General features: G+C 37.6%; 1 protein-coding gene, 1 non-coding gene and 1 pseudogene across 8 annotated transcripts in view; 1 reads left to right on the forward strand and 2 right to left on the reverse strand.

The window, feature by feature from the left end:
• Positions 1 to 26,892, forward strand: part of IKZF2 (IKAROS family zinc finger 2) — a 163,138-nt gene that overhangs the window by 101,977 nt on the left and 34,269 nt on the right. For 6 of the 7 annotated variants that reach the window (XM_075530307.1, XM_075530305.1, XM_075530304.1 and 3 more), the window contains 2 exons: positions 11,974 to 12,240; positions 19,306 to 19,473. In XM_075530307.1, the coding sequence (XP_075386422.1) occupies positions 11,974 to 12,240; positions 19,306 to 19,473 (435 nt within the window). The remainder of the gene's footprint in view (positions 1 to 11,973; positions 12,241 to 19,305; positions 19,474 to 26,892) is intronic. The other variant, XM_075530306.1, reaches the window with a different exon arrangement.
• Positions 2,197 to 2,359, reverse strand: LOC142425009 (U1 spliceosomal RNA). The gene has a single exon (XR_012779412.1). It is a non-coding gene; the product is annotated as a U1 spliceosomal RNA (small nuclear RNA).
• Positions 4,158 to 4,288, reverse strand: LOC142425052 (U2 spliceosomal RNA; annotated as a pseudogene).

Below are 26,892 nucleotides of genomic sequence, written 5' to 3' on the forward strand. Positions count from 1 at the left end.
GACTCCATGGCAGTGAGTCTGAAGAAAGAAGGAGAAGGAGGAGTAGGAGGAGGAGGAGGAGGAGGAGGAGGAGGAGGAGGAGGAGGAGGAGAAGAAGAAGAAGAGGAAGAAGAATTTGGAAAAGGAGTTAAACGCTAAAGGATGAAGATGATTTTATGGTTGCAGGATCGCGGGACTGTGCTGAGGAGGTGCTTAAACACCACACTGGTGTTAGGTGTCATCGAATTGATGCCGACTCTTAGCAATGAAGGTGACAGAAGGATGAGAAGACCTCTGCTGTAGGAAGAGTCCCTGTGGAGAGGGGCTGCTGCAGGCAGGGTGTGGCACAAGACAAGAGAGCAGAGAGGCCAACTGGAAAGCTGTTGAAACAGGTGCAGATGAGAAATCCTGGAGAGCTTAAAGAACTTCTGTGTTGCCCACAAAGATTCAAGCAATGAATTAGGTATGCAAGACGTGGCAAATATTGGATCTACAGGATTTGAAGAGTTGAGATAATTGATGGATACAGGGACAGACTGTTCTTTGTGGCACTTCTATTTGAAGTAAGCTTATTTTCTCCTCATTGTAGAGTTCTCCAGAATGGATATCCTTCCCTAAACTGAAAGCTTCATCCTGGGACTGCAGGGCCATCGCTGTCCCAGGTAGTAAAGCCTTGGGGTTAATTGATGAGCCTGCTACGTAAGGTAGCACGCTTCATGAAGACCATCAGAGATTCAGAAGTTTGTCCACTTTTATTTTTTGTTCCTAAAAGGGTAAGAAATACACTTTCAAAGTATGTATTTTTAGTTATGAAAACCTGTAAAACCATTCTATTTGCCCTTAAATTAATTATACTTATGGAGACCCCAAATGTGGAAATTTGTTTAAATGGAAATGAAATATTACCTGAGCTGCTTACAGGTGTGATTTTTCTTTACATCAATAACTGACACTGGACTGTCAAATTTGATGCAAAGGAAGCCTTAAAATGCCATCCTCTACACACTGTTGGTCTATATAGATTTAAATGGCTAATATTGACATAATCCAGCAATCCCCACCCTTGTCAGCCAGAAGTCATAGCTGGACAAAGAATGTCTTAGAAGCAAGTGGGTGGCAAGGACTGAATATTGACAGAGTCTTCAGAAATCGGGCATAGTATTTCAATACCCCATACTTTAAGATCTGGGCAGAGTTAGTTGTTGGGAGGTAGTCACTTCGAGTGAATACACGCACAAAGTCGACAGGTGGAGCCCACCAGGTGCTCTGCAGGAAGCAGATGAGGCTGTGTGCTCCTGTGAAGAGTTGTAACCTCTGAAACCCGTGCGCTGGAGTTGACTTGATGGCAGTGGGTTTGATTTTGTTTTGGTGGTTTATGTCCTAAATAGAATACGAGTATCAATTACCTGTTTTAATTGGAGACCCAGTATCTTGCCATAGAAAGATGACAAGATCTAGAGACAGAATTCACCTTAAGACCAGGGTCACTCTCACGGATTTTATATCTTTGCAAAAGTCACGCAAGAACCATGTCTCTTTATTTATCTGTCCCTGTTCTACCTCCAAGTCCATGTCGTTTTGAATATCACATGAGGCAGAATATGTGAGGATTTAAAAAACCAGATGGAAGTATAAGAATACAAGTTGTTGTATGTGATAGTCTTATTAAAAGATCCTCAATCTCACACCCCCTTGAGTTTACAAGAAACTCTTTTATCCAGCCTGCTGTGATCCTGTACCGCGAGTGTCGTTTCCCCTGTATTTCAGGTGATCAGGTAGCTGAGTCAGGAAACACAAGTTTTCCAAGGCCCCACACTAGTTAGCTAAATGGCAGAGGCACAGATAAGATCCTTGGTTTTATGCCTTTAGACAGAAAACTTTCTACGAATAACAATATTACAGAATCAGGGTTTCTTTTCTTCTTCTTCTTCTTCTTCTCCTTCTCCTCCTCCTCCTCCTCCTCCTCCTCCTCCTTCTCTTCCTCCTCCTCCTCCTCCTCCTCCTCCTCCTCCTCCTCCTCCTCCTCCTCCTCCTCCTCCTCCTCCTCCTCCTCCTCCTCCTCCTCCTCCTCCTCCTCCTCCTCCTCCTTCTTCTTCTTCTTCTTCTTCTTCTTCTTCTTCTTCTTCTTCTCCTTCTCCTCCTCCCCCTCCTCCTCCTCCTCCTCCTCCTCCTCCTCCTCCTCCTCCTCCTCCTCCTCCCTTGTTCTTAAAAATAATGCAGCAGAGAGCATGAACGCTGTCCCCAACCACCACAAATGATGCAGTCGAGTTTCCCACTTCTGGGGAAATCGCAGGGGTCGGCACATCCAGCGTGCAATGGATGAGCCTCTCTCTGGGGCAACCACCTACGTTGATCCTGGTTCTCTCCCCTGAGTCTGTCTCGGCCTGTGGTGCTTGCAGTGGTTTCAAGGAATACACCCTCTAGTTATATAGGAAAGAGAAAAGAGAGAGAGAGAGAGAGAGAGAGAGAGAGAGAGAGAGAGAGAGAGAGAGAGAGAGAGAGAGAGAGAGAGAGAGAAGAAAGAGAAAGTAAGGTAATGGACTCTGCACACACTGACAGCGCTACCCACAAACGCTCCGCTGCAGTTCAATGGCACCAGTGTCTGGACTTGTTCAACCATTTATAAAATGAATGCTTTAGGAGAGCTGTTTGGCAAGACTTATTCATTTATTTGTCCACAGTTAAAAGGACTAAAGGTTTTATGCTTTGTGAAATTTTGTGGAGGAGATTTTTTAAAGAAAAACTCTGCATAGCCCTGAAAATAAATTTTGTTGTAATGATTTTACTTTAATTGTTTGGACTTTCGGTAAATTCTTAGTAAATAATTGTGCTTTACATCACAGTTTTGAAAGCAGCTTGTTTTCTAACACATTATTTAAACAGCTGCTGGGCTGTTAACACAGATTTAATCACGTTTGGTGTTTCTGTTTCCAAAGTTTCAATGAGAGAGCAGAAGCAGCTTCAACAGATTATTAGGTAGACATATTGATTCAATTAGTGTGTATAACACCATCGCAAATATCTGGCACAAACTGGTGTTTTTATGTTATAACACCCCTTAACTATCCTCTTGAATTCTCACACAACACAAACCAAGTTCATTAAAAATCTATTTACCCATCACTCCTGACCCCACTCCCTCAATTTGTCAATAAAGAATAGTACTTTACCCACCTTTTACTTAATTGAAACAAACATTTCAACTGTCATGATATTTAATTTCCTTTATTAATTAATCCTTATATTTTCAATCTGTAATTTGTAAGACAAGCAGAAATAAGTAACTAATTTGATGGTAATTCATCAAGAAATCATATTCTGTAAAATAAAACGGATTAGTCATAATTCTTATGAATTATCTTCCTGGATGGATTAGTAGAATAGATCCATACTCATAATTGTTTTAAGATAAAGTGGGATATTCATGCTCAAAAATATCTTAATTATAGCACTTTTCAGTTATGTGTACTATGCCATTTTCAAAGTTTCACATTTTAAAATTAGAAAATAATGTGTGAAAACAAATTCTAATGATGAAGGTAGAATTATTATCCTCAATTGGGTGATTAAAAATCAACTGAATATATTTCACCAAGCATACAAAAGATAGTCTTTTCAACATTTCTTTTTAAACTGAGAATTCCTTATTCAAGGAAATAAGCTGGCATACATAACACAACACATGTTGTTTTAAATAGGTGAGTGACTTCGATTTACTGAGTAAAAATAGTCAATTGAAATGACAATTTCCAGTGAAAATCTCTCATTTAATCACTGTACACGTTTGTATTCTATAGCAATGCTAGTAATAAGTTACACATGCTAGTAAAGAAATTCATGAACATATACTCATAGGACTTATTTCTGAATCCCTTTTATCCTGCTATTATGAACTTTCGTTTTTAGGTTCATAGTAATACCCATCAAATTTTAGTCTTAAACCTTTGCAATCATTCTTAGCAAAGCATTAGGCAAACAGCAGATACTTAATAAGTCGGCTTATTACGTTCAAAAATGTTAAGTGAGAATTCTATTTTTGCCCCAGTTTGTTTTCATTGAAGGTCTCTCAGTGTGAGGTTTAGGAATGTGTGTAACAACATTGCACATTTTATTTTACAAGATTTATATTTGAGTTTTAATGATCTTTCCTTTTTTCATTTTGGTAGTGTGGGTGTGTATGTGAGAGGTGTGTGAGAGGTGAGAGGTGTACGTCCAGATCCCAGTGTGAGGCCTATCAGACCTCTTATTCCAAGAGATTCCATCTGTACTCATACTACACTTGATCTTAGCCAAAAGGCCGAGAAGCGATCCATCTGTACTCAGATAAAATGAGCTTCTGTTGTCCTGTTGACTTCTCTGGGCAGTGGTTGTGGATGGAGACAATGAAACCATGTACTTTTATAGCATGTATAAACATATCTGTACTCATACATGCCTGATAATCTATCCACAGAATAAGGAAAAGGAGGAGTGACAGAGAACTTGAATTCATATGCATGTCATAAAGAAAAATTCTGGATATACATATACTCGTATGTTGAAATTAGCAGCCTGAAATATGTTCCATGAGTTTTCTTATTAAAACTGATGTCTTGCTTCTATCACTACACTTTCCACATGCTCACCAAACTCAGGCTACTAAAAGTCAGTGGAAGTTATAAATTCTGGAAAGAAGTGCCATTACTCATTCCTTAAGTCCAAGAAACATCTGAACTACAAATTATTTATAGACTATGAACAAAAAATATCCTTGATAGTTAATGCTTTAGAATTTGACTCATCACATGTTTTAAGGCGTTAACCACACAATCTCCTTTAAGAAAACAAAATAAATCTACATTAAACATCTTGATTTCATTAAAAATATTCAAGACAATTCAATGCTGTACTTGCTGGTCGCTGCATTATCTGATCGTTGCTGGTAGGTGCTTTCCAGATGATTTTTTGACTCGGGGATTGCAGATTACAGCATAGAACTGCCTCTTGCAGTTTTTTCTTAGCTGTGACTTGTAGATAGCAGCTCTGTCAGGCCATTCCTCTGCAGGTCTACTGGGGGTGGGGCTGGGGGTTCAAACCACCCATCTCGTAGTTAACTGCTGAGAACTTAACCATCACCGGGTGTTTGTATTATCGAATAACAAAGAGGAACATGGTCAATTAATTAAAATCTTATTTTACTTTCCCTTTGGGTGAACCCCCAATGGAGCTGTTAGATTAATGTTGCACTGCTAATCACAGGCCAGTGGTTCAAAACCACCAGCTCCTCTTCAGAAGGACAAGGAGGCTATGTGTTCCCATAAATACTTATAACCACAGAAATACCATAAAGTCTCTAGAAGTTAGAATCAAAATGATAGTAATGAATGCGAGGCTTATTTAGTGATTGTTTTTCTTTGGTTGTAGTTTTCCATTGCTCATAAAAAAATAAAAATAAATCGCCGTCATTGAGTCTATTCCAGCGCATAACCACCGTATAGGACAGAGTAGAACTACCTTTTGAGTGTCTGAGACCGAAACTGTTTGCGGAAAGATAGTGTCATCTGTCACAGTGCATCGCTGATCATTTCACACTATTGACGTTTTGATTGGTAGCCCCCATGCCACTAGGCCTCCTTTGATAATGATTAGTACTGAGAACAAATAAACAAACAAAACTGCTATTTTATTCAGTTATTATTGCGTAGGAATAAGTAGCGTTTATAGATTTCCATATATACCCCTCAATTTTTTTATTTATCATTTTATTGGGGGCTCATACAACTCTTATCACAATCCACATATCCATCCGTTGTATCAAGCACATTTGTACATTTGTTGCCATCATCATTCGCGAAACATTTGCTTTCTGCTTGAGCCTGGTATCAGGTCCTCATTTTCACCCCTCCCTCCCCACTCCCCCCTCCCTCATGAACCCTTGATAATCTATAAAGTATTATTATTTTGTCATATCTTACACTGTCTGATATCTCTCTTCACCCACTTTTCTGTTGTATGACCCCCAAGGAGGAGGAGGTTATATGTAGATCCTTGTCATCAGTTCCCCCTTTCCACCCCACCCTCCTGGTGCCTCCACTCTCAGCACTGGTCCTAAAAGGATCATCTGTCCTGGATTCCCTGTGTTTCCAGTTCCTATCTGTACCAGTGTACATCCTCTGGTCTAGCCAGATTTGTAAGGTAGAATTGGGATCATGATAGTGTGGGAGTACGGGAGGGAGGGAGTTTTTCAGAACTAGAGGAAAGTTGTATATTTCATCATTGTTACACTGCTCCCTGACTGGCTCATCTCCTCCCCATGACCCTTCTGTAAGCGGATGTCCATTTGTCTACAGATGGGCTTTAGGTCCCAATCTGCACACCTCCTCATTCACAATGATTTGAATTTTTGTTCTTTGATGCCTGATACCTGATCCCTTCAACACCTCATGATCATCAAGGCTGGTGTGCTTCTTCCATGTGGACTTTGATATTTCTGAGCTAAATGGCGGCTTGTTTACCTTCAAGTCTTTAAGACTCCAGACACTGTATCTTTTGATATCCAGGCATCATCAGCTTTCTTCACCACTTTTGCTTATGCATCCATTTGTCTAAATAAAGACATGTACATATGTAAATATGTTTACATATGAGGATGGGGAAATAGATCTATGTGCATATATTTATAGGTTTAGTATTAAGGTAGCAGATGGACATTGGGCCTCCACTAAAGTACTCCCTCAATGCAAGAACACTTTCTTCTATTAAACTGGTATTCCATGATGCTCATCTTCCCGACATGATCGGTGAAGACAAAGCCTAACCTTTAATATGTTTATGTAAAAATGTAATGTATTTTCTTGATTTTCTGCATCAATACATATAGTATAGCACATTACTGCTTGGTAGACATATAATTCCTAAAATATGTTATTGATAAAGAAACATTATGCCTTTACTATTTCTTTTTTTTCCTCTTAGATTGATACTTTTTATTTTATTCACTTCTGTGGCTAATGTTCTTACTATCATAGTAGCCATTAATTTTTAAAGTGACATTTTTATTATGTTTGATACTATGTTTTGATAATGTTCTCATAGGGAAAATATTTTTACAATGTAAGTATTAAATATTGAGCAAAATTTGATATTGAAGCATCAAGTCATACTCTTCATAATGCTGCCATATTTTGAAATTTTAAAGGGCTCAATTTTAGACTCAAAAACTACACTTTTGGCTATACATTTCTTCAGCCTCAAATAGAATGTTGACAGATTATATACTAGTTAAATATACATTTTCAGATGTTGACTAATTTAGGGAAATAAATTAAGGCATTGCTGTGAAGTTTCTAATTTTGGGAAATAATTTTAAATGGATTTATGGAGAAATTTGCACACTAGGTGGTATAAAATCACAAAGAAATTATTTTCTGTTTTTTTCATTATTCTTCATGTAAGAAATATGGATGAAATATGAGTCAATAGAAGGCAACCAATAATGAATTACTGTTGCATCGATTAGTGAAATCTTCTATACCAGAAAAAAAATGTTATAGAATTCCTGAGTATGAAGAACTTACTGAAGCAAGATAGAGAACCCAGAAGCCTTAATTGAAAAACTTAATAAGATCAACATGTAAAGTGAACATTTTGTAACAAATGAAAACAAGAATCCAAACACATGGCCACAGAGTCTATGTCCACTCACAGGACAGGGTAGAGCTGCTCCTTTGAGTTTCCAAGATGGCGACTCTTTACCGGAGTCGAAAAGCCCGTCTTTCTCCCTGCCCTCCCCTCCCCCCCCCAACTAACTAACTAACTAACTAACCAAATATATAAATACACAAGCTGGAGTAAAATGTTACACAAAAATATTTGCTATATATTTTTTCTAAAACATTATAAGCAGAAGACAAAGTTCCTCAATATAAAAAAAAAGGAGTTAAAATGGCTTCGCTTGGTTTTTGCACTTATTAATGTGTATGCATGTCTATCCAGAGAAGATTGGCGGGATAACAAATTTGGAGATGAAAAGATCAGGACCAATGGTTCCAGGGGGGAATGGGAGAAAGGGAGGTGGGAGAAATGAAGGGAAGGGGGGAACCAACCCAGGGACAAGGGAACAACAAATGAACTAAAATCAATGGAAGGAAGGTCATAGGATGCCCAGTAGGGCTCAATCTAGGGCAGCGTAGCAATGAGAAATTACTAAACCTGAATGAAAGCTGAGTATGATGGTGGGACAAGAGGGAAGTGAAAAGGAAACAGGAAAGAACCAGGAGTAAAGACAACTATAGAGGCCAAAATACAAGCATGTACATATTTAAATATATATATGAATAGAACTCTGTACTCATATCTATATGTTAAGAATTAAGGTTGCAGATGCACATTGTGCTTTAACTACTCCCTTAACACAAGAACACTTTGTTCTAACAATCTGACATTCTGTGACGCTCACCTTCCTGACATAATCACTGAAGACAAAATGGGTGCATAAGCAAATGTGGTGAAGAAAGCTGATGGTGCCCGGCTATCAAAAGATATAGCATCTGGGGTCGTAAAAGCTTGAAGATAAACAAGTGGCCATATAGCACAGAAGCAACAAAGCCCACATGGAAGAAGCACACTAGCCTGTGTGATCATGAAGTGTTGATGGGATCAGGCATCTAAGACCCAGAATAAAACCATATCCAAGGTGAATGGGGTGGGGTGGGGTGGGGCATGGAGTGGAGACCCAATGCCCATCTCTAGACAATTGGACATCCCCTCACAGAGTGGTCACAGGGAAGACATGAGCCATTCAGGGTGCAGTATAGCACCAATGAAGCACACAACTTTTCTCTAGATCTTTGGTGCTTCCTTCACGCCACTATTGTGACCTCAGTTGTACCTTACAAATCAGGTTAAACCAGAACACGTACACTGCTACAAATAAGAGCATGTAACACAAGGAATCCAGGATAGATAAACCCCTCAGGGCCAACAAGGAGAGTAGAGATCCCAGGAGGATTAGGGGAGGTGGGGGGAGAAATGGGAACTGATAACAACGATCAGCCTAGACCCCCCGTACCAGGGGGACCTATAATGGAAAAGTGGGTGAGGGACGATGGAGGATGATGTAAAATATGGAAAAATAATCTATAACTTATCAAGAGTTCATGAAGGAGGGGAGGGTGGGGGAAGAAATGGGGAGTGGAAATCAGGGACTCAAGTGGGAAGAGAATTCTTTGAAAATGTGTTAATATGCATATGTGTAAATGTGCTTGACTCACAGTGGATGAATGTATAGATTGTGCTAAGAGATGTAAGAGCCCCCAATAAAAGTATTTTTTTAAATCAGTAAGATTGAAAAATGGTCAAAGAACCATGATAAAGTTTTTAGAAAAAAACATAAGAAACATTTAAACATAGGAAAGATGTACAGTCTATATTTAAATGTATGTAATAAACTAGTGAGATGCTGTTTTACTGAGAGATTAACAGTTTTGTGTGGCATTATACAATTATGTGTGTAATAACAAACAAGAAAAATTGCAGATTTCTAATAGAGTATGAATGAATTATACTTTCATACAGTACCTTTATAAAGTATTATGTTATGCCGGTATTAAAGAGAATTATATGGGTTTCTATGTGTTAGAAAGGAAAATATTAAAGAAGATACCACTAAATGAAGAAAGCAGGGCTGAGGTCGGGTGATTTATGCCATCCCATTTGTGTTAGAAGGCTACAGACATTTCTGAATTGGAAACTGATTGCAATGATTGTTTTTGAGATGGGGACTCGGGGATAGTGAGGTCAGCATAGAAAGGACTTACCATACCTTTTCTTTTCTACCTGGTGGTTGGTTTTGTTCTTTACTATGTATATGGTTTCTTTAAGCATGAAAAACCATGTGCAAGAAAGGAAATTCTTAATCAATTTAGTAAAGCATTTCAGTGAATACTATCTGAATACCTATGGACACACATTTCTTGAGTATGCTGGGGAAATTAATATAAATAAAGCATTGTCCCTACTGTTTTCAAAAAAACATTAAGCAATCTCATTACCCACTACGATTAAGTCTATTGTAACTCAAATTAACTTTACAGGACAGACTAGAACTGCCTAACTGCCTAAAGGGTCTCTGGGGCTGAAATCTGTTAGGAAGCAGCCTGCCACTGAGTAGCTCATGGGTTCATACCAAAGACATTTTGGTTAAGAGCTAAGTGCATGCCACCTATGCCATCAGGTCATTCCAACTTGCAAACAGGGTAAAACCCAATGTAGTTGATATGCCCAGGAAAATCCTACAAACATTTCATAACTCAAAGTAGTGTACATATAAATTAATTGACTGTCACAAAAACTTTATGGAATAGTAGCATGTGTCTGCATAAAAATAGTTGCAATTTCTTAGAAAGAAAGGAAGTTCCAGCTACTACCCTTTGCTGTGCTTATTTACTCACTTTTAAAATTTACTCACTACTTATTTTAAATGAGTAGATATTCCTTCATTGACTACTCTTTTCTGTCGTTACTCATTTAGTGATCACATCAACCCAACAAAGGGGATGTCGTTGGCATACTATTTCCACCCCCGTTTCATAGAAGATGTAGAGGATTTAAGTAGTTTGCCAAATGTCAGGTTCCTGGCAAGTATTCAATACAGGCAGGGAGGTTGTAGGGTCCCTCCACGTGCTCAAACGTTATTGAGTAGTCTGAACTCGTGTGTAGTTAGCAAATGGAAGACTTATGATTCAGAGATTTAAAAATTAGCACGATTATACTGCCAATAAATGTCAAAGCCAGCACTAGAGCCAAGGTCTTTTCAGGAGATGTAGTGGCTCCCTCAGTGTACTGCCCTCTGCCCATGATCAGCAGGACTCCAAGGAGCGGTCCAGAAATCAGGAAAGGAGCCGTTTTAAAAGTCCTACCTGTAATGATAAGTACTAATGATAAACCACAAAATGTGTGGTTTCTCAAAAAAAATTGCAAAGAAAGAACTTACTTCCTTTTGGTGAAAATATTTCCTCTAGTCAAGTGGTACCTCATAATGTGTGTTTTGTTCAGTAACTTTGAAATTATTTCTTAAGAAAATTTTAAGAACACTGGATAAAAACAAAAAAGGGGCTGGTAATCCTTCAAAAACAACAACAACAAACCCCACTAGTATTCATTTAGAGCTTGCTTCTGCTCCATGAAAAGACTGTCAGCAATCCAGAATGAGAGCCGTGCTAAGAAAATTCCAACTCTTCTGTGGGATGGTCCAACAATACAAATCAGAAGGCATTCAATGTCTTAGTAGCCGCAAGTGTGTGCTTGTATGATTTGTCATCGAGGGTGTCTTGGCGCGTGGAGCTTAGAGCTGGAGTACTTTGATTAGCAGACTAATATATTCCATCACGTACCTTCTTTACGTAGAAAAAAAATGACTTAAGGTCATGTGAGATCGGTGCGCTCTGGCCTACAGATCTCAACTGGATATATGTATTCAGTCTGACTCTTAGGATGCCTGCCTTGAGAGTGTGCCCTTGTGTGCCTAACACATCTGCTGGATTGCGATCTGAGTGGCTTTCCTGCTCTGCTCAGAAACAGGTTTGCACAAGGAGTCTGATATGAAAGCTAGAGTATGAAGTGTATATGGTGCTTGTGAGTCTGCAAGGGCCATGATTCAGTGGTTTCGGCATTATCCAGTCTTGTCTGTTCCGTAAACCTAATTCATCTGCAACCTGACTGCCAAACAAAAGAGCCAATACAGAATTATTTACCAACTTGCTTAAAAAGGAAGTAACCGAGTTCAGGAGACAACTCTGTATAGAAATGAAGGGTCATTCTATTTACCTAGGGCTAGCCTGCAACAGCTTCACTTTCATGCCACGGCCGCACTAAAATATTGTATTCACCATATATATTAATGTTCCCTTGGGTAATCCCAATGTTAGTAAAATGGCATTTCAGGGAAAAGAGAAGAATTTAAGAAAGAACACATAAGGTGTATTTATAATCTTTTGTTTTCTTATTTAATTACAGCAAATTCAGTAAAGCTAGAAATGCAGAGTGATGAAGAGTGTGACAGGAAACCCCTGAGCCGGGAAGACGAGATCAGGGGCCATGATGAAGGAAGCAGCCTAGAAGAACCCCTAATTGACAACAGTGAGGTGGTCGACAACAGGAAAGTCCAGGAGCTTCAAGGCGAGGGAGGAATCCGGCTTCCGAATGGTAAACTGAAATGTGACGTCTGTGGCATGGTTTGCATTGGGCCCAATGTGCTTATGGTACATAAAAGGAGTCACACTGGTAAGCAGCTGAAAGAATAACCTGATGACTGCCTGTGACATCTGATGTTGATATTACCTGACATCTATTCTCTCTCCTTTTTATTCAGGGGTGTCAATGGTGGAAACCACCTTTTCAGAATTCTGCTAGTATGGGATTGCTGATAAGCAGAGAGTAGCCTGGGTCTTGACTTCCAGCCTTCAGATCTGAGTAGCATATCAGAAAAGAAGTTTGGGATTCAGTTTCCACAGTTCTTAATATAGCAATACTATGATAAGGGTTCAAAGGTATAGGAGAATTTCATTGTGTTACTTAATCTTTTTTATATTTCTACACATATTTTACCATACCCATGGGCATGTAATATAGTTTGCTAGCTATGAGTTAATATTATAAAATAGTACTCATGCATTTATATAGGGGTGAATTATTTTCACTTTATCTGGTTAACTCCTTGGAATACAATTTCCAATCAATCTCTGCCTTCCACAGGTCTCTGTAATAGACAGGAACTTCCTTGAGTTCAGGGTTATTACCAACATCTTCTAATTTTTTTTAATAAAAACTCTTACAAAGAGACATATGAGATGGGCTAAGACGTGGCATGGCAGTAGTGAAGGTAGGAATTTGTAATCCTGGAGTAGATTGAGAGAAAAGCTTTCCATTAATTTAGTAAATACTTTTAGACCTTGAGTACTTGAAAGTCCTTCATGAAAATCAAATAATGAGAAAGTCTCATTTAAATATCTTTAAATATTTTACTTAAAAACAAGGACAACAAGAATTAGATTCTGATAAGAAAGGTGACTGGAAAAAGTTCCAACTTAAAATGAAAGTTGAATCTATGGAAAATATAGATTTCATTTACATCAAAATAGTGTCACATCACACTATTAATTATATCATGAAATTTAGATATGAGGTACTCCTTGGAAAAGATCAAATGCAATAAAAAAATTGATCAGTAAGATTTACTTTACATAATCAATGTAAGAAGTATGTGCTTGGAACATGAAAGGTAAAGGATGCCCTAAAGTCTTTGGTCCAAACCGCTCACTGACACGGGAGAAAAGTGAAGCCCCAGTCAGTGGTAGCCCCTTCGGCCTTGTATGGGTGAGAGCATCCTTGAGGCTAGAACCAGTTTTCTGGTTGCCCCGGCCAGCTTGTTTGTCAATATAGAAACATATTATTGGGGGCATGCCTTCAAACTAATGCTGATTGTTTTTTCAATTTCACATGTCAAACCACTGAGAAGTTATGAATAAAAATCAGTGTTATCATAATCAAAATAGTCTACTTTAGGGCACATGTTCACTACATTTTTTCCCTTTATTTTTAATTTCCTTGGTAAATTTTTAAAAAAAATACATGTACTAGTGATTTTTTCCCTTCAATTGAAAAAGAAATCTCTCCTGATAAATTGGAAGATCAAACTTGTTCATATAATATTGGAAATTAAAAGTGGGGGTCCACAAAGTAATGAGTCTGTTTTTCTTTTATGCTCTGAAGCAATTCTAACTACACTTCTAGAAGAACAGTTCTGATCAGTTCTGATCTGAGTGTCACTCAGAGTGACAATATTGAACTATAACATTCAAATCTGTCAATTCGACCTTTCCATAAGTTCAAAGGAGCCCTGGTGGCATAGTAGGGTATATTTCATATTGGTCTGCTACCCATAAAATCGGGAGTTCAAACACACCACCCACCATTTGCTTTTGTAAGATTCACAGTCTCAAAAATCCAAAGGGGCAGTTCTACCGTGTTCTACAGGGTCACTAGACAGAAGTGACTGAAGGGTAATAATAGGTGGTTTTGGTGCAAGAGCGGAAGCTCAAACTCACCAACTACTCCTCAGGAGGACAATGAGGCTGTCTACCCTCATCAGAATTTATCCAAGGGCCATTTCCACTCTGTCCTTAAAGGCACTATCAACTCAATGATAGTGGGACTGTATAATAAAATAAAAACTGAATAAAACAGCCTGATGACTTGTGATTTGCATTGCATGTAATATTAAGGCTGAAACACATTTTTAAAGAATTTTCAAAATAAAACTTTTGTGTTCTAAATTTTAAAAATTCAAACAACAGTACATTCTGCTGATTATTTAGGATAATCAGTGTTTCACTATATCTGCAGTGATTTGTCATGACTATTGGCATTTTTTAAAACATAAGTAATTAAATTTCTCTGCTGTTGTATATTTGAAATTTACTGCTGTGGGAGTTTACACAGTAAATACTTCTAAATATATAGATTTCTCCCACTCTTAAACATATTGGTTCCACTCATCTGCTAACTTCAAACAGAATAGAATGAATAACTATAAATATTTTCATTACTATTGTTAAATTGCATTTGTTGGCATATTGTGAAAATAATTAAACCACTCTTAGATCTGGAGGGGTTTTATTATTGTTTGAAATTACAGAACTAATTTTTAAAATTACCTAATTAAGTTATTTTTCTTGTAAACTCAATTTATACATTTGACTGAGTCATGATATTTTCAACTCCATTTCAGCACTATTTTAAAATAAGTCTATTTGCATTGATTTAAACTAGATTGAGGTAAAAACACATTGTAAGAATTTTATCATATATGTCAAGTATTATCCTTAATATCATGATATACTGTCTTCATTCTAGAACTGACATTACACACACACACACAAACACACACCTGTCAATTTAATAATGAGTATAAAAAACATTGTTTCCAATCCTTGTGAAGCCTGTGCTAAGCATAATGTGTGTGTGTGTGTGTGTGTATGTTAGTTCACAGAATATATAAGGCCTAAGTATGGAGACAGTGATGGCTTACCACCTAATTCATCATGTTATCATGGAGTATCAGATCCAGTTCACTTCTTTCTCTTCTACCCAGCACTAAAGTGCCAATTCCAGGGTCTCCATAACGGTTTGGGTTAAGCCTTTGGTATTGATGCTTTAGTGGCTAATGGGGTAATCTTGTCACTGGATACCCCAGGCACTCTTCACTGCGACTCTGAAAGGGGGAAAAGTAGGGGAGTAAATCCACGCATGCACAAACATAGGAAACCTTCTAAATACAGAATGTCTTCACGTTTGATCCCCTTTGGCCTTGAATTTGCCCATCGTGGTCACTTGAAGTTTTCAGCATATTTTATTACAGCTTTGTGGAGCCATTTTATTGGTCCAAGGTCCTTTCTTCAGATGCTTTTGTAAGTGTTTAGCTAGTCCTACAGAGGGCTATCTTCTGTCTTTGTTAAATAAGTTGACATATGTATACTTTCATCTTAATTGAATATTTAAACATAGATCTAGACACATGTGGCTATAAAAGTACATAGCTAGTTGTCATGGAGTCTCTTCCAATTTTTGGCAACTCATTGTGTGTCAGAGCAGAACTAAGCTCTGGCAGGGGATTTCATTGGCTCATTTAGAAAGAGCACCACAGCTTTGAGGGACTCAAACTGCTGATCTTTCTGCTAGCATCCCAGAGCATGCTGGGACCACCACCCATGGATTCTCCTGAGAATGTACAGAAGGCACTGAAATAAAATGTACTCCCCTGTAAAAAATAAGAAGTCCTTGAGTGGTTTCATACATTAAATTGGAAAAGCCCATTTTATTCTGTTAGATGCAGAACTGTGAGCCATCCCTGGCAGGGTTAGCCAGCATCGAATCCATCCACGTGACGGCTTGAACAGCATTGCTCTGGAAGCATGCATTTTTGAAATTTCCCTTGATTTGCAAACGAAGAACATGACTCATAGTTTTCAGACAGTGTTTAAACTGTGTGCAAAGGAACTAATTGATCTAGGCCCTTTAGTTTAAAGAAAACAATTTCTTAAAAATAAATCATTGAGATGTATTATTTGAAGTTGCCTAGAAATTCAGGCAGTTAACTGAACTTTTACCTTTATTAGCAGATAAGGTTACACAAATCTCTGTAATATAGGCCAAGAAATATACTACAACATTGAGTAAAAAAATGCTGATGTTTTGCTGGGACCCCCTACCCCCCCCCCATTTTTTTCACAAATGCATTTATCTCTTATTTCCTATTAAACAGATTTGTATATGGCTCCTATATTTAGGTTAGTCAATTTTTGAAAAACAACTGTGCATACTGGAAGTAGGACATTGCATAAGTTAACCACTTCCTTTTCCATCATCTCCAACAGGCGTTTTGAGGGTTTCGCTGTAAATCCAACGCAGGTTTGTAGGAAATGCCAAAAACAATAGGTCATTTTTTCAACTGATAATTTTTTATGTAATCAAGTTTTATGTTAAGAATAATTAAGCAAAAAAGAATAATTAAGCAGACTTCAACTTAAGATGAGAATCTCAAAAGTTTTTTTTTAAGCATTGATCATTTCTTATTCAAAAGGGATTATTGGTTTGAAATCAAAATGCATGCTTGGTTTCAGTGCATATGTCTTATCAAAGCAGGGACCGTGACTGGTTGCTTTCATCATGCTTTTATATTTCTTCCCAAGGGCAGTGGGATGCAGTGAACACAGTCCTCCCCAGTAAGGCTTACACATTCTACAGCATGGCAACATTTCTCCGACCCCCTTTGAGTCTAATCTTTAAACTCATAGCTTCATGAATACTTTTTAAGATGAAGCTATCTGGACTATTTTGTAAACGTAAAACCCCAATGATCCAATGGTTGTTGTTAGTCTGTCATAGAGTCAACGCAAGTGATCCCATTTGGGCAGAGTAGACTGCTGTGGAGTTCCAAGCTGATTGAGGGCCCTGTTTCTGAGGCACCTCTGGGTTGGGTTCTGTCTACCAAGTGTGTGCCTGGCAGTCAAGGGCTTACCTATTTGTGCCACCTGGGGACTCTCCTCCATCAGTCATTAGTAACAATCAATTGGTACTATTTGAAGCTGTCCGTCTTGTGAATTAAATTTGTTAAAGGTTATTTTACTATGCTTTCTCTTGTCGATCATCATGCTTTTCAATTATTGATTTACCACTCTAAATCTGGCGATTTTCAATATTTCAACTCAGGAACTTTAGGAGGTTAAAAAGTAATTCTCTCCTTTAGGAGTGTTTCTCCAACAAAAACATAATTTCAAGTTGTTTTGCTTACCACATCAATTTGGGCAATTATACTCGTTTGTTACTTGCCTGGGAAAAGCCACACCAATGTCTTTCAAAAGTAAAGATCAGATGCTTTCTGGGAAAAATATAATTTGCATTTGCTATGATCCTACTCTCTTTACCAAGTTAATTTCATGAAGAAAGTAACTTGTTCTCATTTATTATCAATTCCATGGCAGGATAAGGTGTAGAAAATCCTGAGTTTTGAAACTGTGGACTATTATTTTATTCAAAAATTGAATCAGAGTACAGTTAAATTATATATGTTAATTGCATATGTGTATATGTATTTAAAATGAAAAAATCTATTAAATTTATGTTTTCTAAATTTTGATTCATAAATATTAGGTAACTTCAATATTAAGTAAAATATTTCTCTTAAGATGCATTTACTGCTGTAAAACATTCATCAGTTGTAATAAAGGAAGTGATACATTGAATAGATTAAAATTTAAGGTAACTTTAACGTGGTGGATCATTTTATTTTTTCTCTACCTGATCAGTCAGTATGGGATGTTTTATAAACCTAGCTCATAAGATTGCCAGTTTTCTTAAGAAACAACTCCCACAAATACAAATTTTATTGTTTTGGTGTTTACTTAACTAAGGTCAAAAGTTGAAAAGTCTTATGGAATTTGTAATGGAGTCTATCAAGGTTTTAATGTTTAAGAATTGTAACAGAACTATATGATAGTATTTTCTATGACTTGCTGCCAGCAGTGAAGAATCATTGAGCTTTGCAAATATATCTAATGGAGAGCGACAAAAGGGGAGTTTCAATTGTTCACTGTTATGTTTACTGCTTCAGGTAAAGAGAGATAAAATATGATCATTCAGAGTAAAATTTTGAAAGCGGTTAAAATTTATAATGACCTTACATTAACTTAGAGGAATGACCTAGTTTAATCTGAAAGGAAATACTTTAAAATGTATTGTAAACTTTAGCTTTAATGTGATGCATTTATGTTATTTATTTATATCAATTTATAACTTATTTTATGTTTGTCTTCAAAGATGGATAAACAACCAAGCAACATTATATTTATGGTTTACTGTTGCCAGTTTCCCCCTAATTGCCAATTTTATTGCATCAGTACCTATATAGCTTATGTTTGATTTTACCAGTTATAACAAACTGCAATGATAATTTAGGCATGAATAACTTTATAGGAATACTAGGGATGCTAGAAATGGGGAAAAAAGATTCCTATCAAACAAACATTTTTTCACAACAAAATGAAATCCCTGGTTGGATAATTTTCTTAGGATTTCCCCTGATATATCAGAGAAATTTTATTTTTAGTGCCAGGAAAATCAAGAGATCTGGACTATACTGGAGATGTGATAGTCTTGAGCTTTATGGCCTTGTTCATGCATTTAACCTCTTGGGCCCCTTTCCTTATCAGCAAAATTAAGGAGTTGGATTTAATGAGCTTTAAGTTCTCCTCCAACTCAAAATTTTTACTACTTTTAGATAGAACCTAGTAAAATGTTGAGACCAAGACTTTGTAATCATGCTGACCAGGATGCAGTTCTCAGCTGAGTATTTGGTAGCTCAGTGTTGTTGCTTTGAACTTCAATTTTTTTCACACGTAAATTGGAAACAACCCAATGGCAGTGAGTGTTGGAAGTACTGATGTAATTGTCAGGATGGACATCAGGAATAACAAAGCAATCAGTAAAGCAGTAGCATCTAGTTGCGCAATCAGTGGTAATTTCTATTAGTGCTACTCCTTTGAGTCCATGACAGGAATCCTGTCAAATTATATGTAGATGGGAGGCAGCCATTTTTATTTTTAGAGTTTGAGACCTTGGTATTAGCAAGTGAAATTTTAGGAAGATGGAATCTTCCAAGACCTCTAAGGGAGAAGAAACCTGCTATGTTCTAGCCCAGAGAACTAGCTCTACTTAAGTTTGTGTGACAAATGCAGACACTTGCTCATCCATAGTCAACTTCACTTTCCTTGCTTCTTTTCTCTCCCACAGGTGAGCGTCCCTTCCACTGCAACCAGTGCGGAGCTTCTTTTACTCAGAAGGGCAACCTCCTGAGGCACATAAAGCTACACTCTGGAGAGAAGCCGTTCAAGTGTCCTTTCTGCAGCTACGCCTGTAGAAGGAGGGACGCCCTCACAGGACACCTCAGGACCCACTCTGGTAAGCTTTCCCAACTTTGAGAAGAAAGTCAAAGTAGGGTAACCCAGGAAGTTACCATAGATTAATAGATGAAGTCATTTGGTATGTGTCCAGGAATGAACCATACAATGCTTAGAACTGTGTAACTGATAGGTCTTACAAGACACATATGGCCTTTCACTTAGAGCCATGCAGACTTGGCAAAAAGAAATAGACAACGGAAGCATCTCTTATTCAGAGCCACCGAGGTAAGAGCAGCAGATGTTATATAAAATATCCAGAATTTAAAATGTTTTATCTTAATTATCAATGCAGTAAATGTGGTCAACCTGAGAGTCTTAGTTATCTAATGCTTCTATAAGGGAACTCCCACAAGTGGATAGCTTTAACAAATAAATTTATTGTTTCCCACTTACGAGGCTACACATCTGAATTGGCTTAAGGTGGATTTCTTTCTTTGCCATATTTCTTCCAAGAGTCTGCTCCAGACAGTCTTCATGTTTCTTTGCTTCTCTCTTACTCTCACCTTCTCTCATTTGCTTATTTAATCTCTTTTATATCTCAAAAGAAATCAACTCTACACATACCCTATCTTAATCTTCCCTCTAACATAGCAAAGGCAACCCATTTTTAAATAGGGTTAGAAACTCAGGAGCGGAGGTCAGGATTTGGAATACATATTTTGGGGGGAGGTACAAGGAACATAATACAATTCATATCACCAAGATACTTGAAGACCAAATAAAATTTCACAGTTACATGCATCAGTTACTACAAAGGAGATGAAAGCCAGATATTTTACTTATAATGTGTCCAGGCCTAGATTTCATGAAAACCAAATACTGTTACTTAGAAACTTGAAAACATAATGCTCATTAAAAAATACATACACTCTGTCTTAATTATTTACCTCTTGAACCATAGTCAGTAGATATCAAAATCATTCTTCTGCTTCATAAATCATTAAAATATTTAAATTAAGATTTGTTTTTAAAAATACCACCAGAATATAGCATATAAAAGACATAGTGAATAGGAATGCTGAATGAATCTCATTTGACTTTTAGCATGTGTTACCATAACCAAGTTAAAAGTAGAAAATTAACCCTCCAAGCCAGTTTCATATGCTCCTTTTATCTATAATGACATTTAGCATTTTAATTTTAATATGAAGATAGAACACAAATTATATTTTCATTTATGTTTACAAATTATATTAGAGAATGCTGTCGCTTTTGAGGTCATGCTGTATTATCATGCTTTATTTTTTCTTGCTAATTCTCATGGCTGTAGCTAAGTTCCATATAAAATATGTGGAGCTACTTTAAACATTGACTCTTGAAATTGGGGCAGTTATACAAAAATGAAATAAATACAAACACTAAAACAATATATTTTAAGAATATATTTTACTTACCGTCCTGACTCAGAACATTTCAGTTTGTCACTATCAACATTTTATGTTTTATTTTAATGCTATCAACAAAAGTATATTTTAAAGTGGTGGTGTTTTATTATAAGACAATTATTGTTTATTGAAAGATTTTTAAAGGTATTAGAGGTATGTCCTTTATAGCAAGCCATATATTCTTAATTATTAAAATATTATTGAGAAAAAGAGGAAAAATATATTATTGAGTTAGAGAATGATTCAACATAGGATTTCATGAGCATAACTATTACATGATGTTGTGGCAAAATTGTAACTGCTTTCATTCTTGGCACAATATTACTTTTAAGATCCTGATGTAATATACCTCGTGTTATGCTACATATGTTACTGGTCTTGCTAAATCAAGCCTTAATCCCTGTGACTGTTATCTTGGTGATGTGCAATTTGGCATACTAGGTCATGATTTTTTGCCATATATAAACAGATGGCTCACTCAAACTGGGTAATTAAGAACTGAATGGAGTGATTATTTCCAAGAGTGTAGGCAGTATTGAAGGAACCCAAAAGGGGAGAGTGTGGCTCGAATCCTCAGGAGCACTCCTTCTGGTGAAGAGCAGTCACTGGGCGGCCAAGGAGCTAGCTGCGTGCTGTAGGAGAGGCGGTCCTGCAGGAACTCTGTCCTGGAGAGAAAGAAGTGTGGCCTCTGCTGATGTGGCCTTCTGAATTTCACTCACTCTCCCTCCGGCCCCCGTCTAGACTTTCCATTGGCTAAAACCAAACAGACGGCAGTAAACAAAGCATTTTGTGTGCCGTGCCGTCCATAGAAGTGACCTTCGTGGCCTAAAGAAAAGTGAGAAGGGTAGAAATGGAATCGGGAACAACATTAGGAGACCGTCATGCACACACCATCCCTTTGGCTCCAGCCTCGAGTCTTACCATGTGTTCAGCGAAAACACCTAGGTTCGAAAAATATAACTACCACCCGTGGGAATGCAAACAAGCAGTTTAACTGTAGCTGCCCAAGTTCATGCTTCCCTAATTGGTCCAAAAAAAGTCCGAGTTGATCCTCATAGCTTTCTTCTTCCACTGCCAAATCTATCTGTACCTTACTCTCTTTATCATCTGGATTGGACAAAGATATCTATCTGATAAGTGACTCAATATTTATTCCCTGGAGTTCAGCCTTTGGTGGTCGTGTCTTGATTGGGCCACTGCAGTTTTTAATGACCAGGAAGGATTGTTAGACAAGTGTGTTCTCAGATGTATCCCCACGGAACCCATGTGCCTAGCACCTGTCCCATTATATAGCAAACCACCCCCCAATTGTCTTAGTAATCAAATCAATTAACAGCCAGGAGCCTATTTCATTCTGTATTAGTTCAGCAGCTTGAGGAACCTCAAAAAGCCAGGGACAGTCTCATCTTCCATGACAACAGACCAGAGCTTGGTTCCCTAGTGGAAATTTTCTTCCTTGGCCAGTGAGATCTCTAAATCCACCAGTGTCTCTGATCACAGGACGTGAAGGTAAAATTCTTTAAATGTTAATTTTTATATTTTTAATTTTATTTGATTGATGTATCAGAGTGGCCACTTTCACCTTCATCTTATCTCTGTGTTATCTGTGCTTTCTGGCTGAGAAGGAGATGCCTTTTCAGTATATACCATATTCTATAAGACAAGCTTAACTGTCCCCGCTGGCAACCATACAGGAATCACACTGCTGTAGGCCATGGCACCATTCTATGTAGCAATCTGGATTCTGGATGATTAGGCATAGGTATGACCAGTGAATTCTTTGGGCACAAGTCCATTGCTATATTTCCTTTACTATAAAATGTGTATCTTATTTGAAGGAAATATGGTGTGAAATATCAGGACAAATGGTAAGGTGTTAAATCTATGCCCGGTGGAGCTGTTAAAATTTGAGGGATAGGAAAGCAAGATCATATTGTAAATATGTATTCATTTATTTGAGGATAGATTACTGCCTAATCCATGGAATCAGGATTCCAGTATAACTTGCCTGTTCTCAATGGGCTGGTTGAGTCTCCTGGGAAATGGCACCATAGCCATGTCAGGGTGTCAGCACTGGGAAAGTTGGGAAATCAGCAGTGCTGGTAGTTGGGTCAGTCATAGAGAGTGAGAAGTCTGTTGTTGACTCTATGATACATTTAGTGACTTTATACATAGCCCATTGAGCAATCACTAGAGTAGCCTGGTAAAGAATCTGTCTGATAAATATCTCACCTGGTCCAAATTACTAAGAACCACCTCCACAGTGGATAAGATTTACATCCATGGAAATTACAAAGAGTATGAAATAGTCACATGTACTGATTCTGAGAGGTTCATCCATGTAACTCTCACACATCCTCTTGTCACCAGCATTTCAGTCTTGTTCGTCCATGTCTCTGACCATCTGGCCATGTCATGTGTCATTACATCATCTATCTTTCCTTCTATAAAAAGTATTGAGTCAAATGTATAATCTGAATTTCCATGTACTAGGGTAATATCCTTTTACTACTCTATAAGTGTTCTATACCTAGACAGGCTGTAACTATCGTCACAGATTCTACCAATATTCTTGTAATCAATTTATAAACTGGGTCCATATGTTTTCATTCTACATTAATTGATCATTGATTGACAGCTCCCCATGAGGCTATTCATGTGGGTTGAAACAGATTATGAAGCAGTGGGAACAAGTATCAGAGACAAGCCACTTGTTTACGCAGTACACTTGGGCTACCCAAACCTGCTTTACCCTGGTTTCATTTGACAATGAAATATGACTGTGCAATCCTGTTTTTAACCTGATCGGATGATATGATTAGGATAACACCTAGTTCACTAGTTTGGGGCGAATAATCATTTGGATCTCATGCTCTGATCCTCAGCCAACATTCGTTAGCAAGTAAGAAGCTGCTTTTCAAGTGGAGAGTGGCAATTGCCGGAGGAGAGTACTACTCTCAAAGGCCTAGAGAGCTCACACTCAGGTAATGTTGATGGAGTCTTACAGCATCTCTGTCTGCGATGCACATTTCCAAAACTCATTAGACCTGCTGAATCCTAGGGCCAAACTTATAGGGCTTCCCTTATCAGAGGAAGGATAGGTTGTAGATTCTTTTCTCATTCCAGGATCTGTCAGACTTGTGGGTTACCTGGTATGTGTACCTAGTTCAGAGCAACATAACCAAATGTGACACATATTGCTCCAAAATCCAAAGAGGCCACCAAACATTTTTGGTGAAAGATGCAAGAGGTAGCAATTTGTCACTTGTTAACTCTGATCTATTTGAACATGGTAATGTAATTGGACCCCTGGAAACGACCCATGTTTCAAGGGCCTGACCATTCATGGTATTGATCTCCTTTCCTCTGGCATGCAAATATCTTTTCTGAGTCATCTTTGATGTTTACTACTTCTTGCTCACCAGGTCTCATAAACCTAATGTCAGGAATGTAGTGTTTCAGCTTGATTTAGCTCTAAGGTAATTTAGTAAAAGTATAATGCTGCTCCAGTAATATGAAAGCAAGCTAGCTGTTTCTATCTCTGCTAATAGAAATCATTGTAAAAAGAAATCGTTACGTCAGTAGTTCCATGTATGCTGTCAGGAGCTATGTTAATAAGCTCTAATAAAGATCCTACAGTTAAGATTTATGTATAGTTGACCTCACAATTTGATGAAGTATATATTAATCAATAGAACCATCTCATTTTGGTATTAGTCAAATACATTTATACATATGGTAAGAATCATCCTTTAGTTTTGTGGTGGTTTCACCCACTCAGAGAGTCATCATTTTTCATTTTTATATTGAGGGAGGAGATGATAATTTCAGGGCTGTGTCGTCTAACCCTTAATAACTAGTTTTGTATGACTATTATGCAGTTAGAATATGGCTACTGCCACATACAAAATTGCAGTATTTTTACTTTGCAAATCTATTATGAACCTTATTTTAATGAAGTTGGTAGAAAATTTAAAATTATCTATGTGTCTATATTTCTGCTGGGCAGCATTGTTCTTGATTCATAGAACCAATATAAGGATTTTTCCCATTGCTAAATGTATTCACTCTCACTTTAATTGTAAGATAACCTTGGGTCAAGTTTCTGTATCTACTTGTTCTTCATAAATACCCACTCTGGTGCATCACAATGCCTGTCCAAAACCATGTGAATACCATGTAAGTGGTTACAAGTGCTGAGTGAATTGTTTCCAAACTAGTAAATAAAAAGCGAGATGGAAAAATGCTAAGCTTGGTACTATAGAAAATAGTTTTTTAGTATTAATAATGGACAATCATTGTTGTTAGGTTTTTTGTTTGTTTTGTTTTGCTCTATCTTGTTTTTGTGCTTATTATTGTTTCTATATGTCTACCTAGATAAGATAGGGGGGTGCTAAGCAATCCAGAGAAGAAAACAATGGGACCAACAATTCCGGTGGGACAGGGGAGATGGGGAGGCAGTTGGAAAGGCAGGGGGGTATCAACAAAACCAGAGACAAGGGAACAACAAGTGATATAAAATTGAAGGTGAGGAAGGCCTAGGCTGCCTGGGGGGCTTGATCGAGAGAAATGTAGCCAAGAATTACTGAAATATGAATGAAGGGCAAGCAGTGGAAAGTAAAAGGAAATAGAGGAAAGAACTATGAGGCAAAGGACCTTTATGGAGGTCTAAATTCAAGCATGTATATATGTAAATATATTTATATATAATGATAGGGAAATAGATCTATTTACACATATTATATGTTAAGTATTAAAGTAGCAGATGGACATTGAGCCTCTAGTCAAGTACTCCCTCAATGCAAGAACGCTTTGTTCTAATAACCTGGAATTCTTTTATGCTCACCTTCCCAACACCATTGCTGAAGACAAAATGGGTGCATCAATAAATGTGAAGAAAGCTGATGGTGCCCAGCTATCAAAAAATATAGTCTCTCAGGTCTTAAAGGTTTGAAGTTAAGCAAGTGGCCATGGAACTGACAAGCAACAAAGCCCACATGGAGGCAGCACATCAGCCTGTGTGATCATGAGATGTAGGTGGGGTCAGGTATCAGGCATCAAAAACCCAGAACAAAAATAATCATATCAATGTGAATGAGGGAAAGCACATAGTGAAGACCCAAAGTCCATCTGTAGACAACTGGACATCCCCTTACAGAAAGGTCACAAGGAAGAGATGAGCCAATAAGGGTAGAGTATAACACCAATGTAACATACAACTTTCCTCTAGTTCTTTAATGCTTCCTCTCCCTACCCCACCCCCCACTACCATGACCCCAATTCTACCTTACAAATCTGGCTAGACTAGAGCATGTGCACTGGTACAGATAGGAATCCACAACACAGGGATGCCAGGATAGCTAAACCCCTCAGAACTAATAATGAGAGTAGCAATACTAGGAGGGGAAGAGAAGGTAGAGGGAGAAAGGAGGAATAAATCACAATGATCTATATATAACCCCCTTCCAGGGGGATGAAAAGCAGAAAAATAGGTGAAGGGAGACAGCAATCGGTGTAAGACATGAAAAAAATCAATAATTTATAAATTACTAAGGGTTCATGAGAGAGGGAGGGAAATGAATTGATTCCAAGGACTCAAATAGAAAATGTTTTGAAAATGATGATGGCAACCTATGTATAAATATACTTGACACAAGGATGGATGTATGGGTTATGATAAGAGCTTTGTGGGCCCCCAATAAAAGGATTTAAATTATTTTTAATTAATAAAGTAAAATATGACAATTGGAAGATATTATGCAAATGAGGGGAGGATCAAATACTTTCTAACAATAATCACAAACATTTTAGAATTAAAATCATAATAATAATGCTTAATACCCATATTATTTCTACTCACTTAAAGCATTAAGTCTTTCATTTTAATCTGTAGAATATACAGTTTGGCTGCCAAAGCCATTTTTCAACCAATATGTAAGGGCACAAACACCAATATATATACCCGTGTGCCTGAAAAAAGGAAACAATTCAACACAATCTTTAAGATCTAAAGGACATTTTTAAGAGAAGAG

This window comes from Tenrec ecaudatus, chromosome 13 (assembly GCF_050624435.1).
Source record: "Tenrec ecaudatus isolate mTenEca1 chromosome 13, mTenEca1.hap1, whole genome shotgun sequence".
NCBI classification, from domain to species: domain Eukaryota; kingdom Metazoa; phylum Chordata; class Mammalia; order Afrosoricida; family Tenrecidae; genus Tenrec; species Tenrec ecaudatus.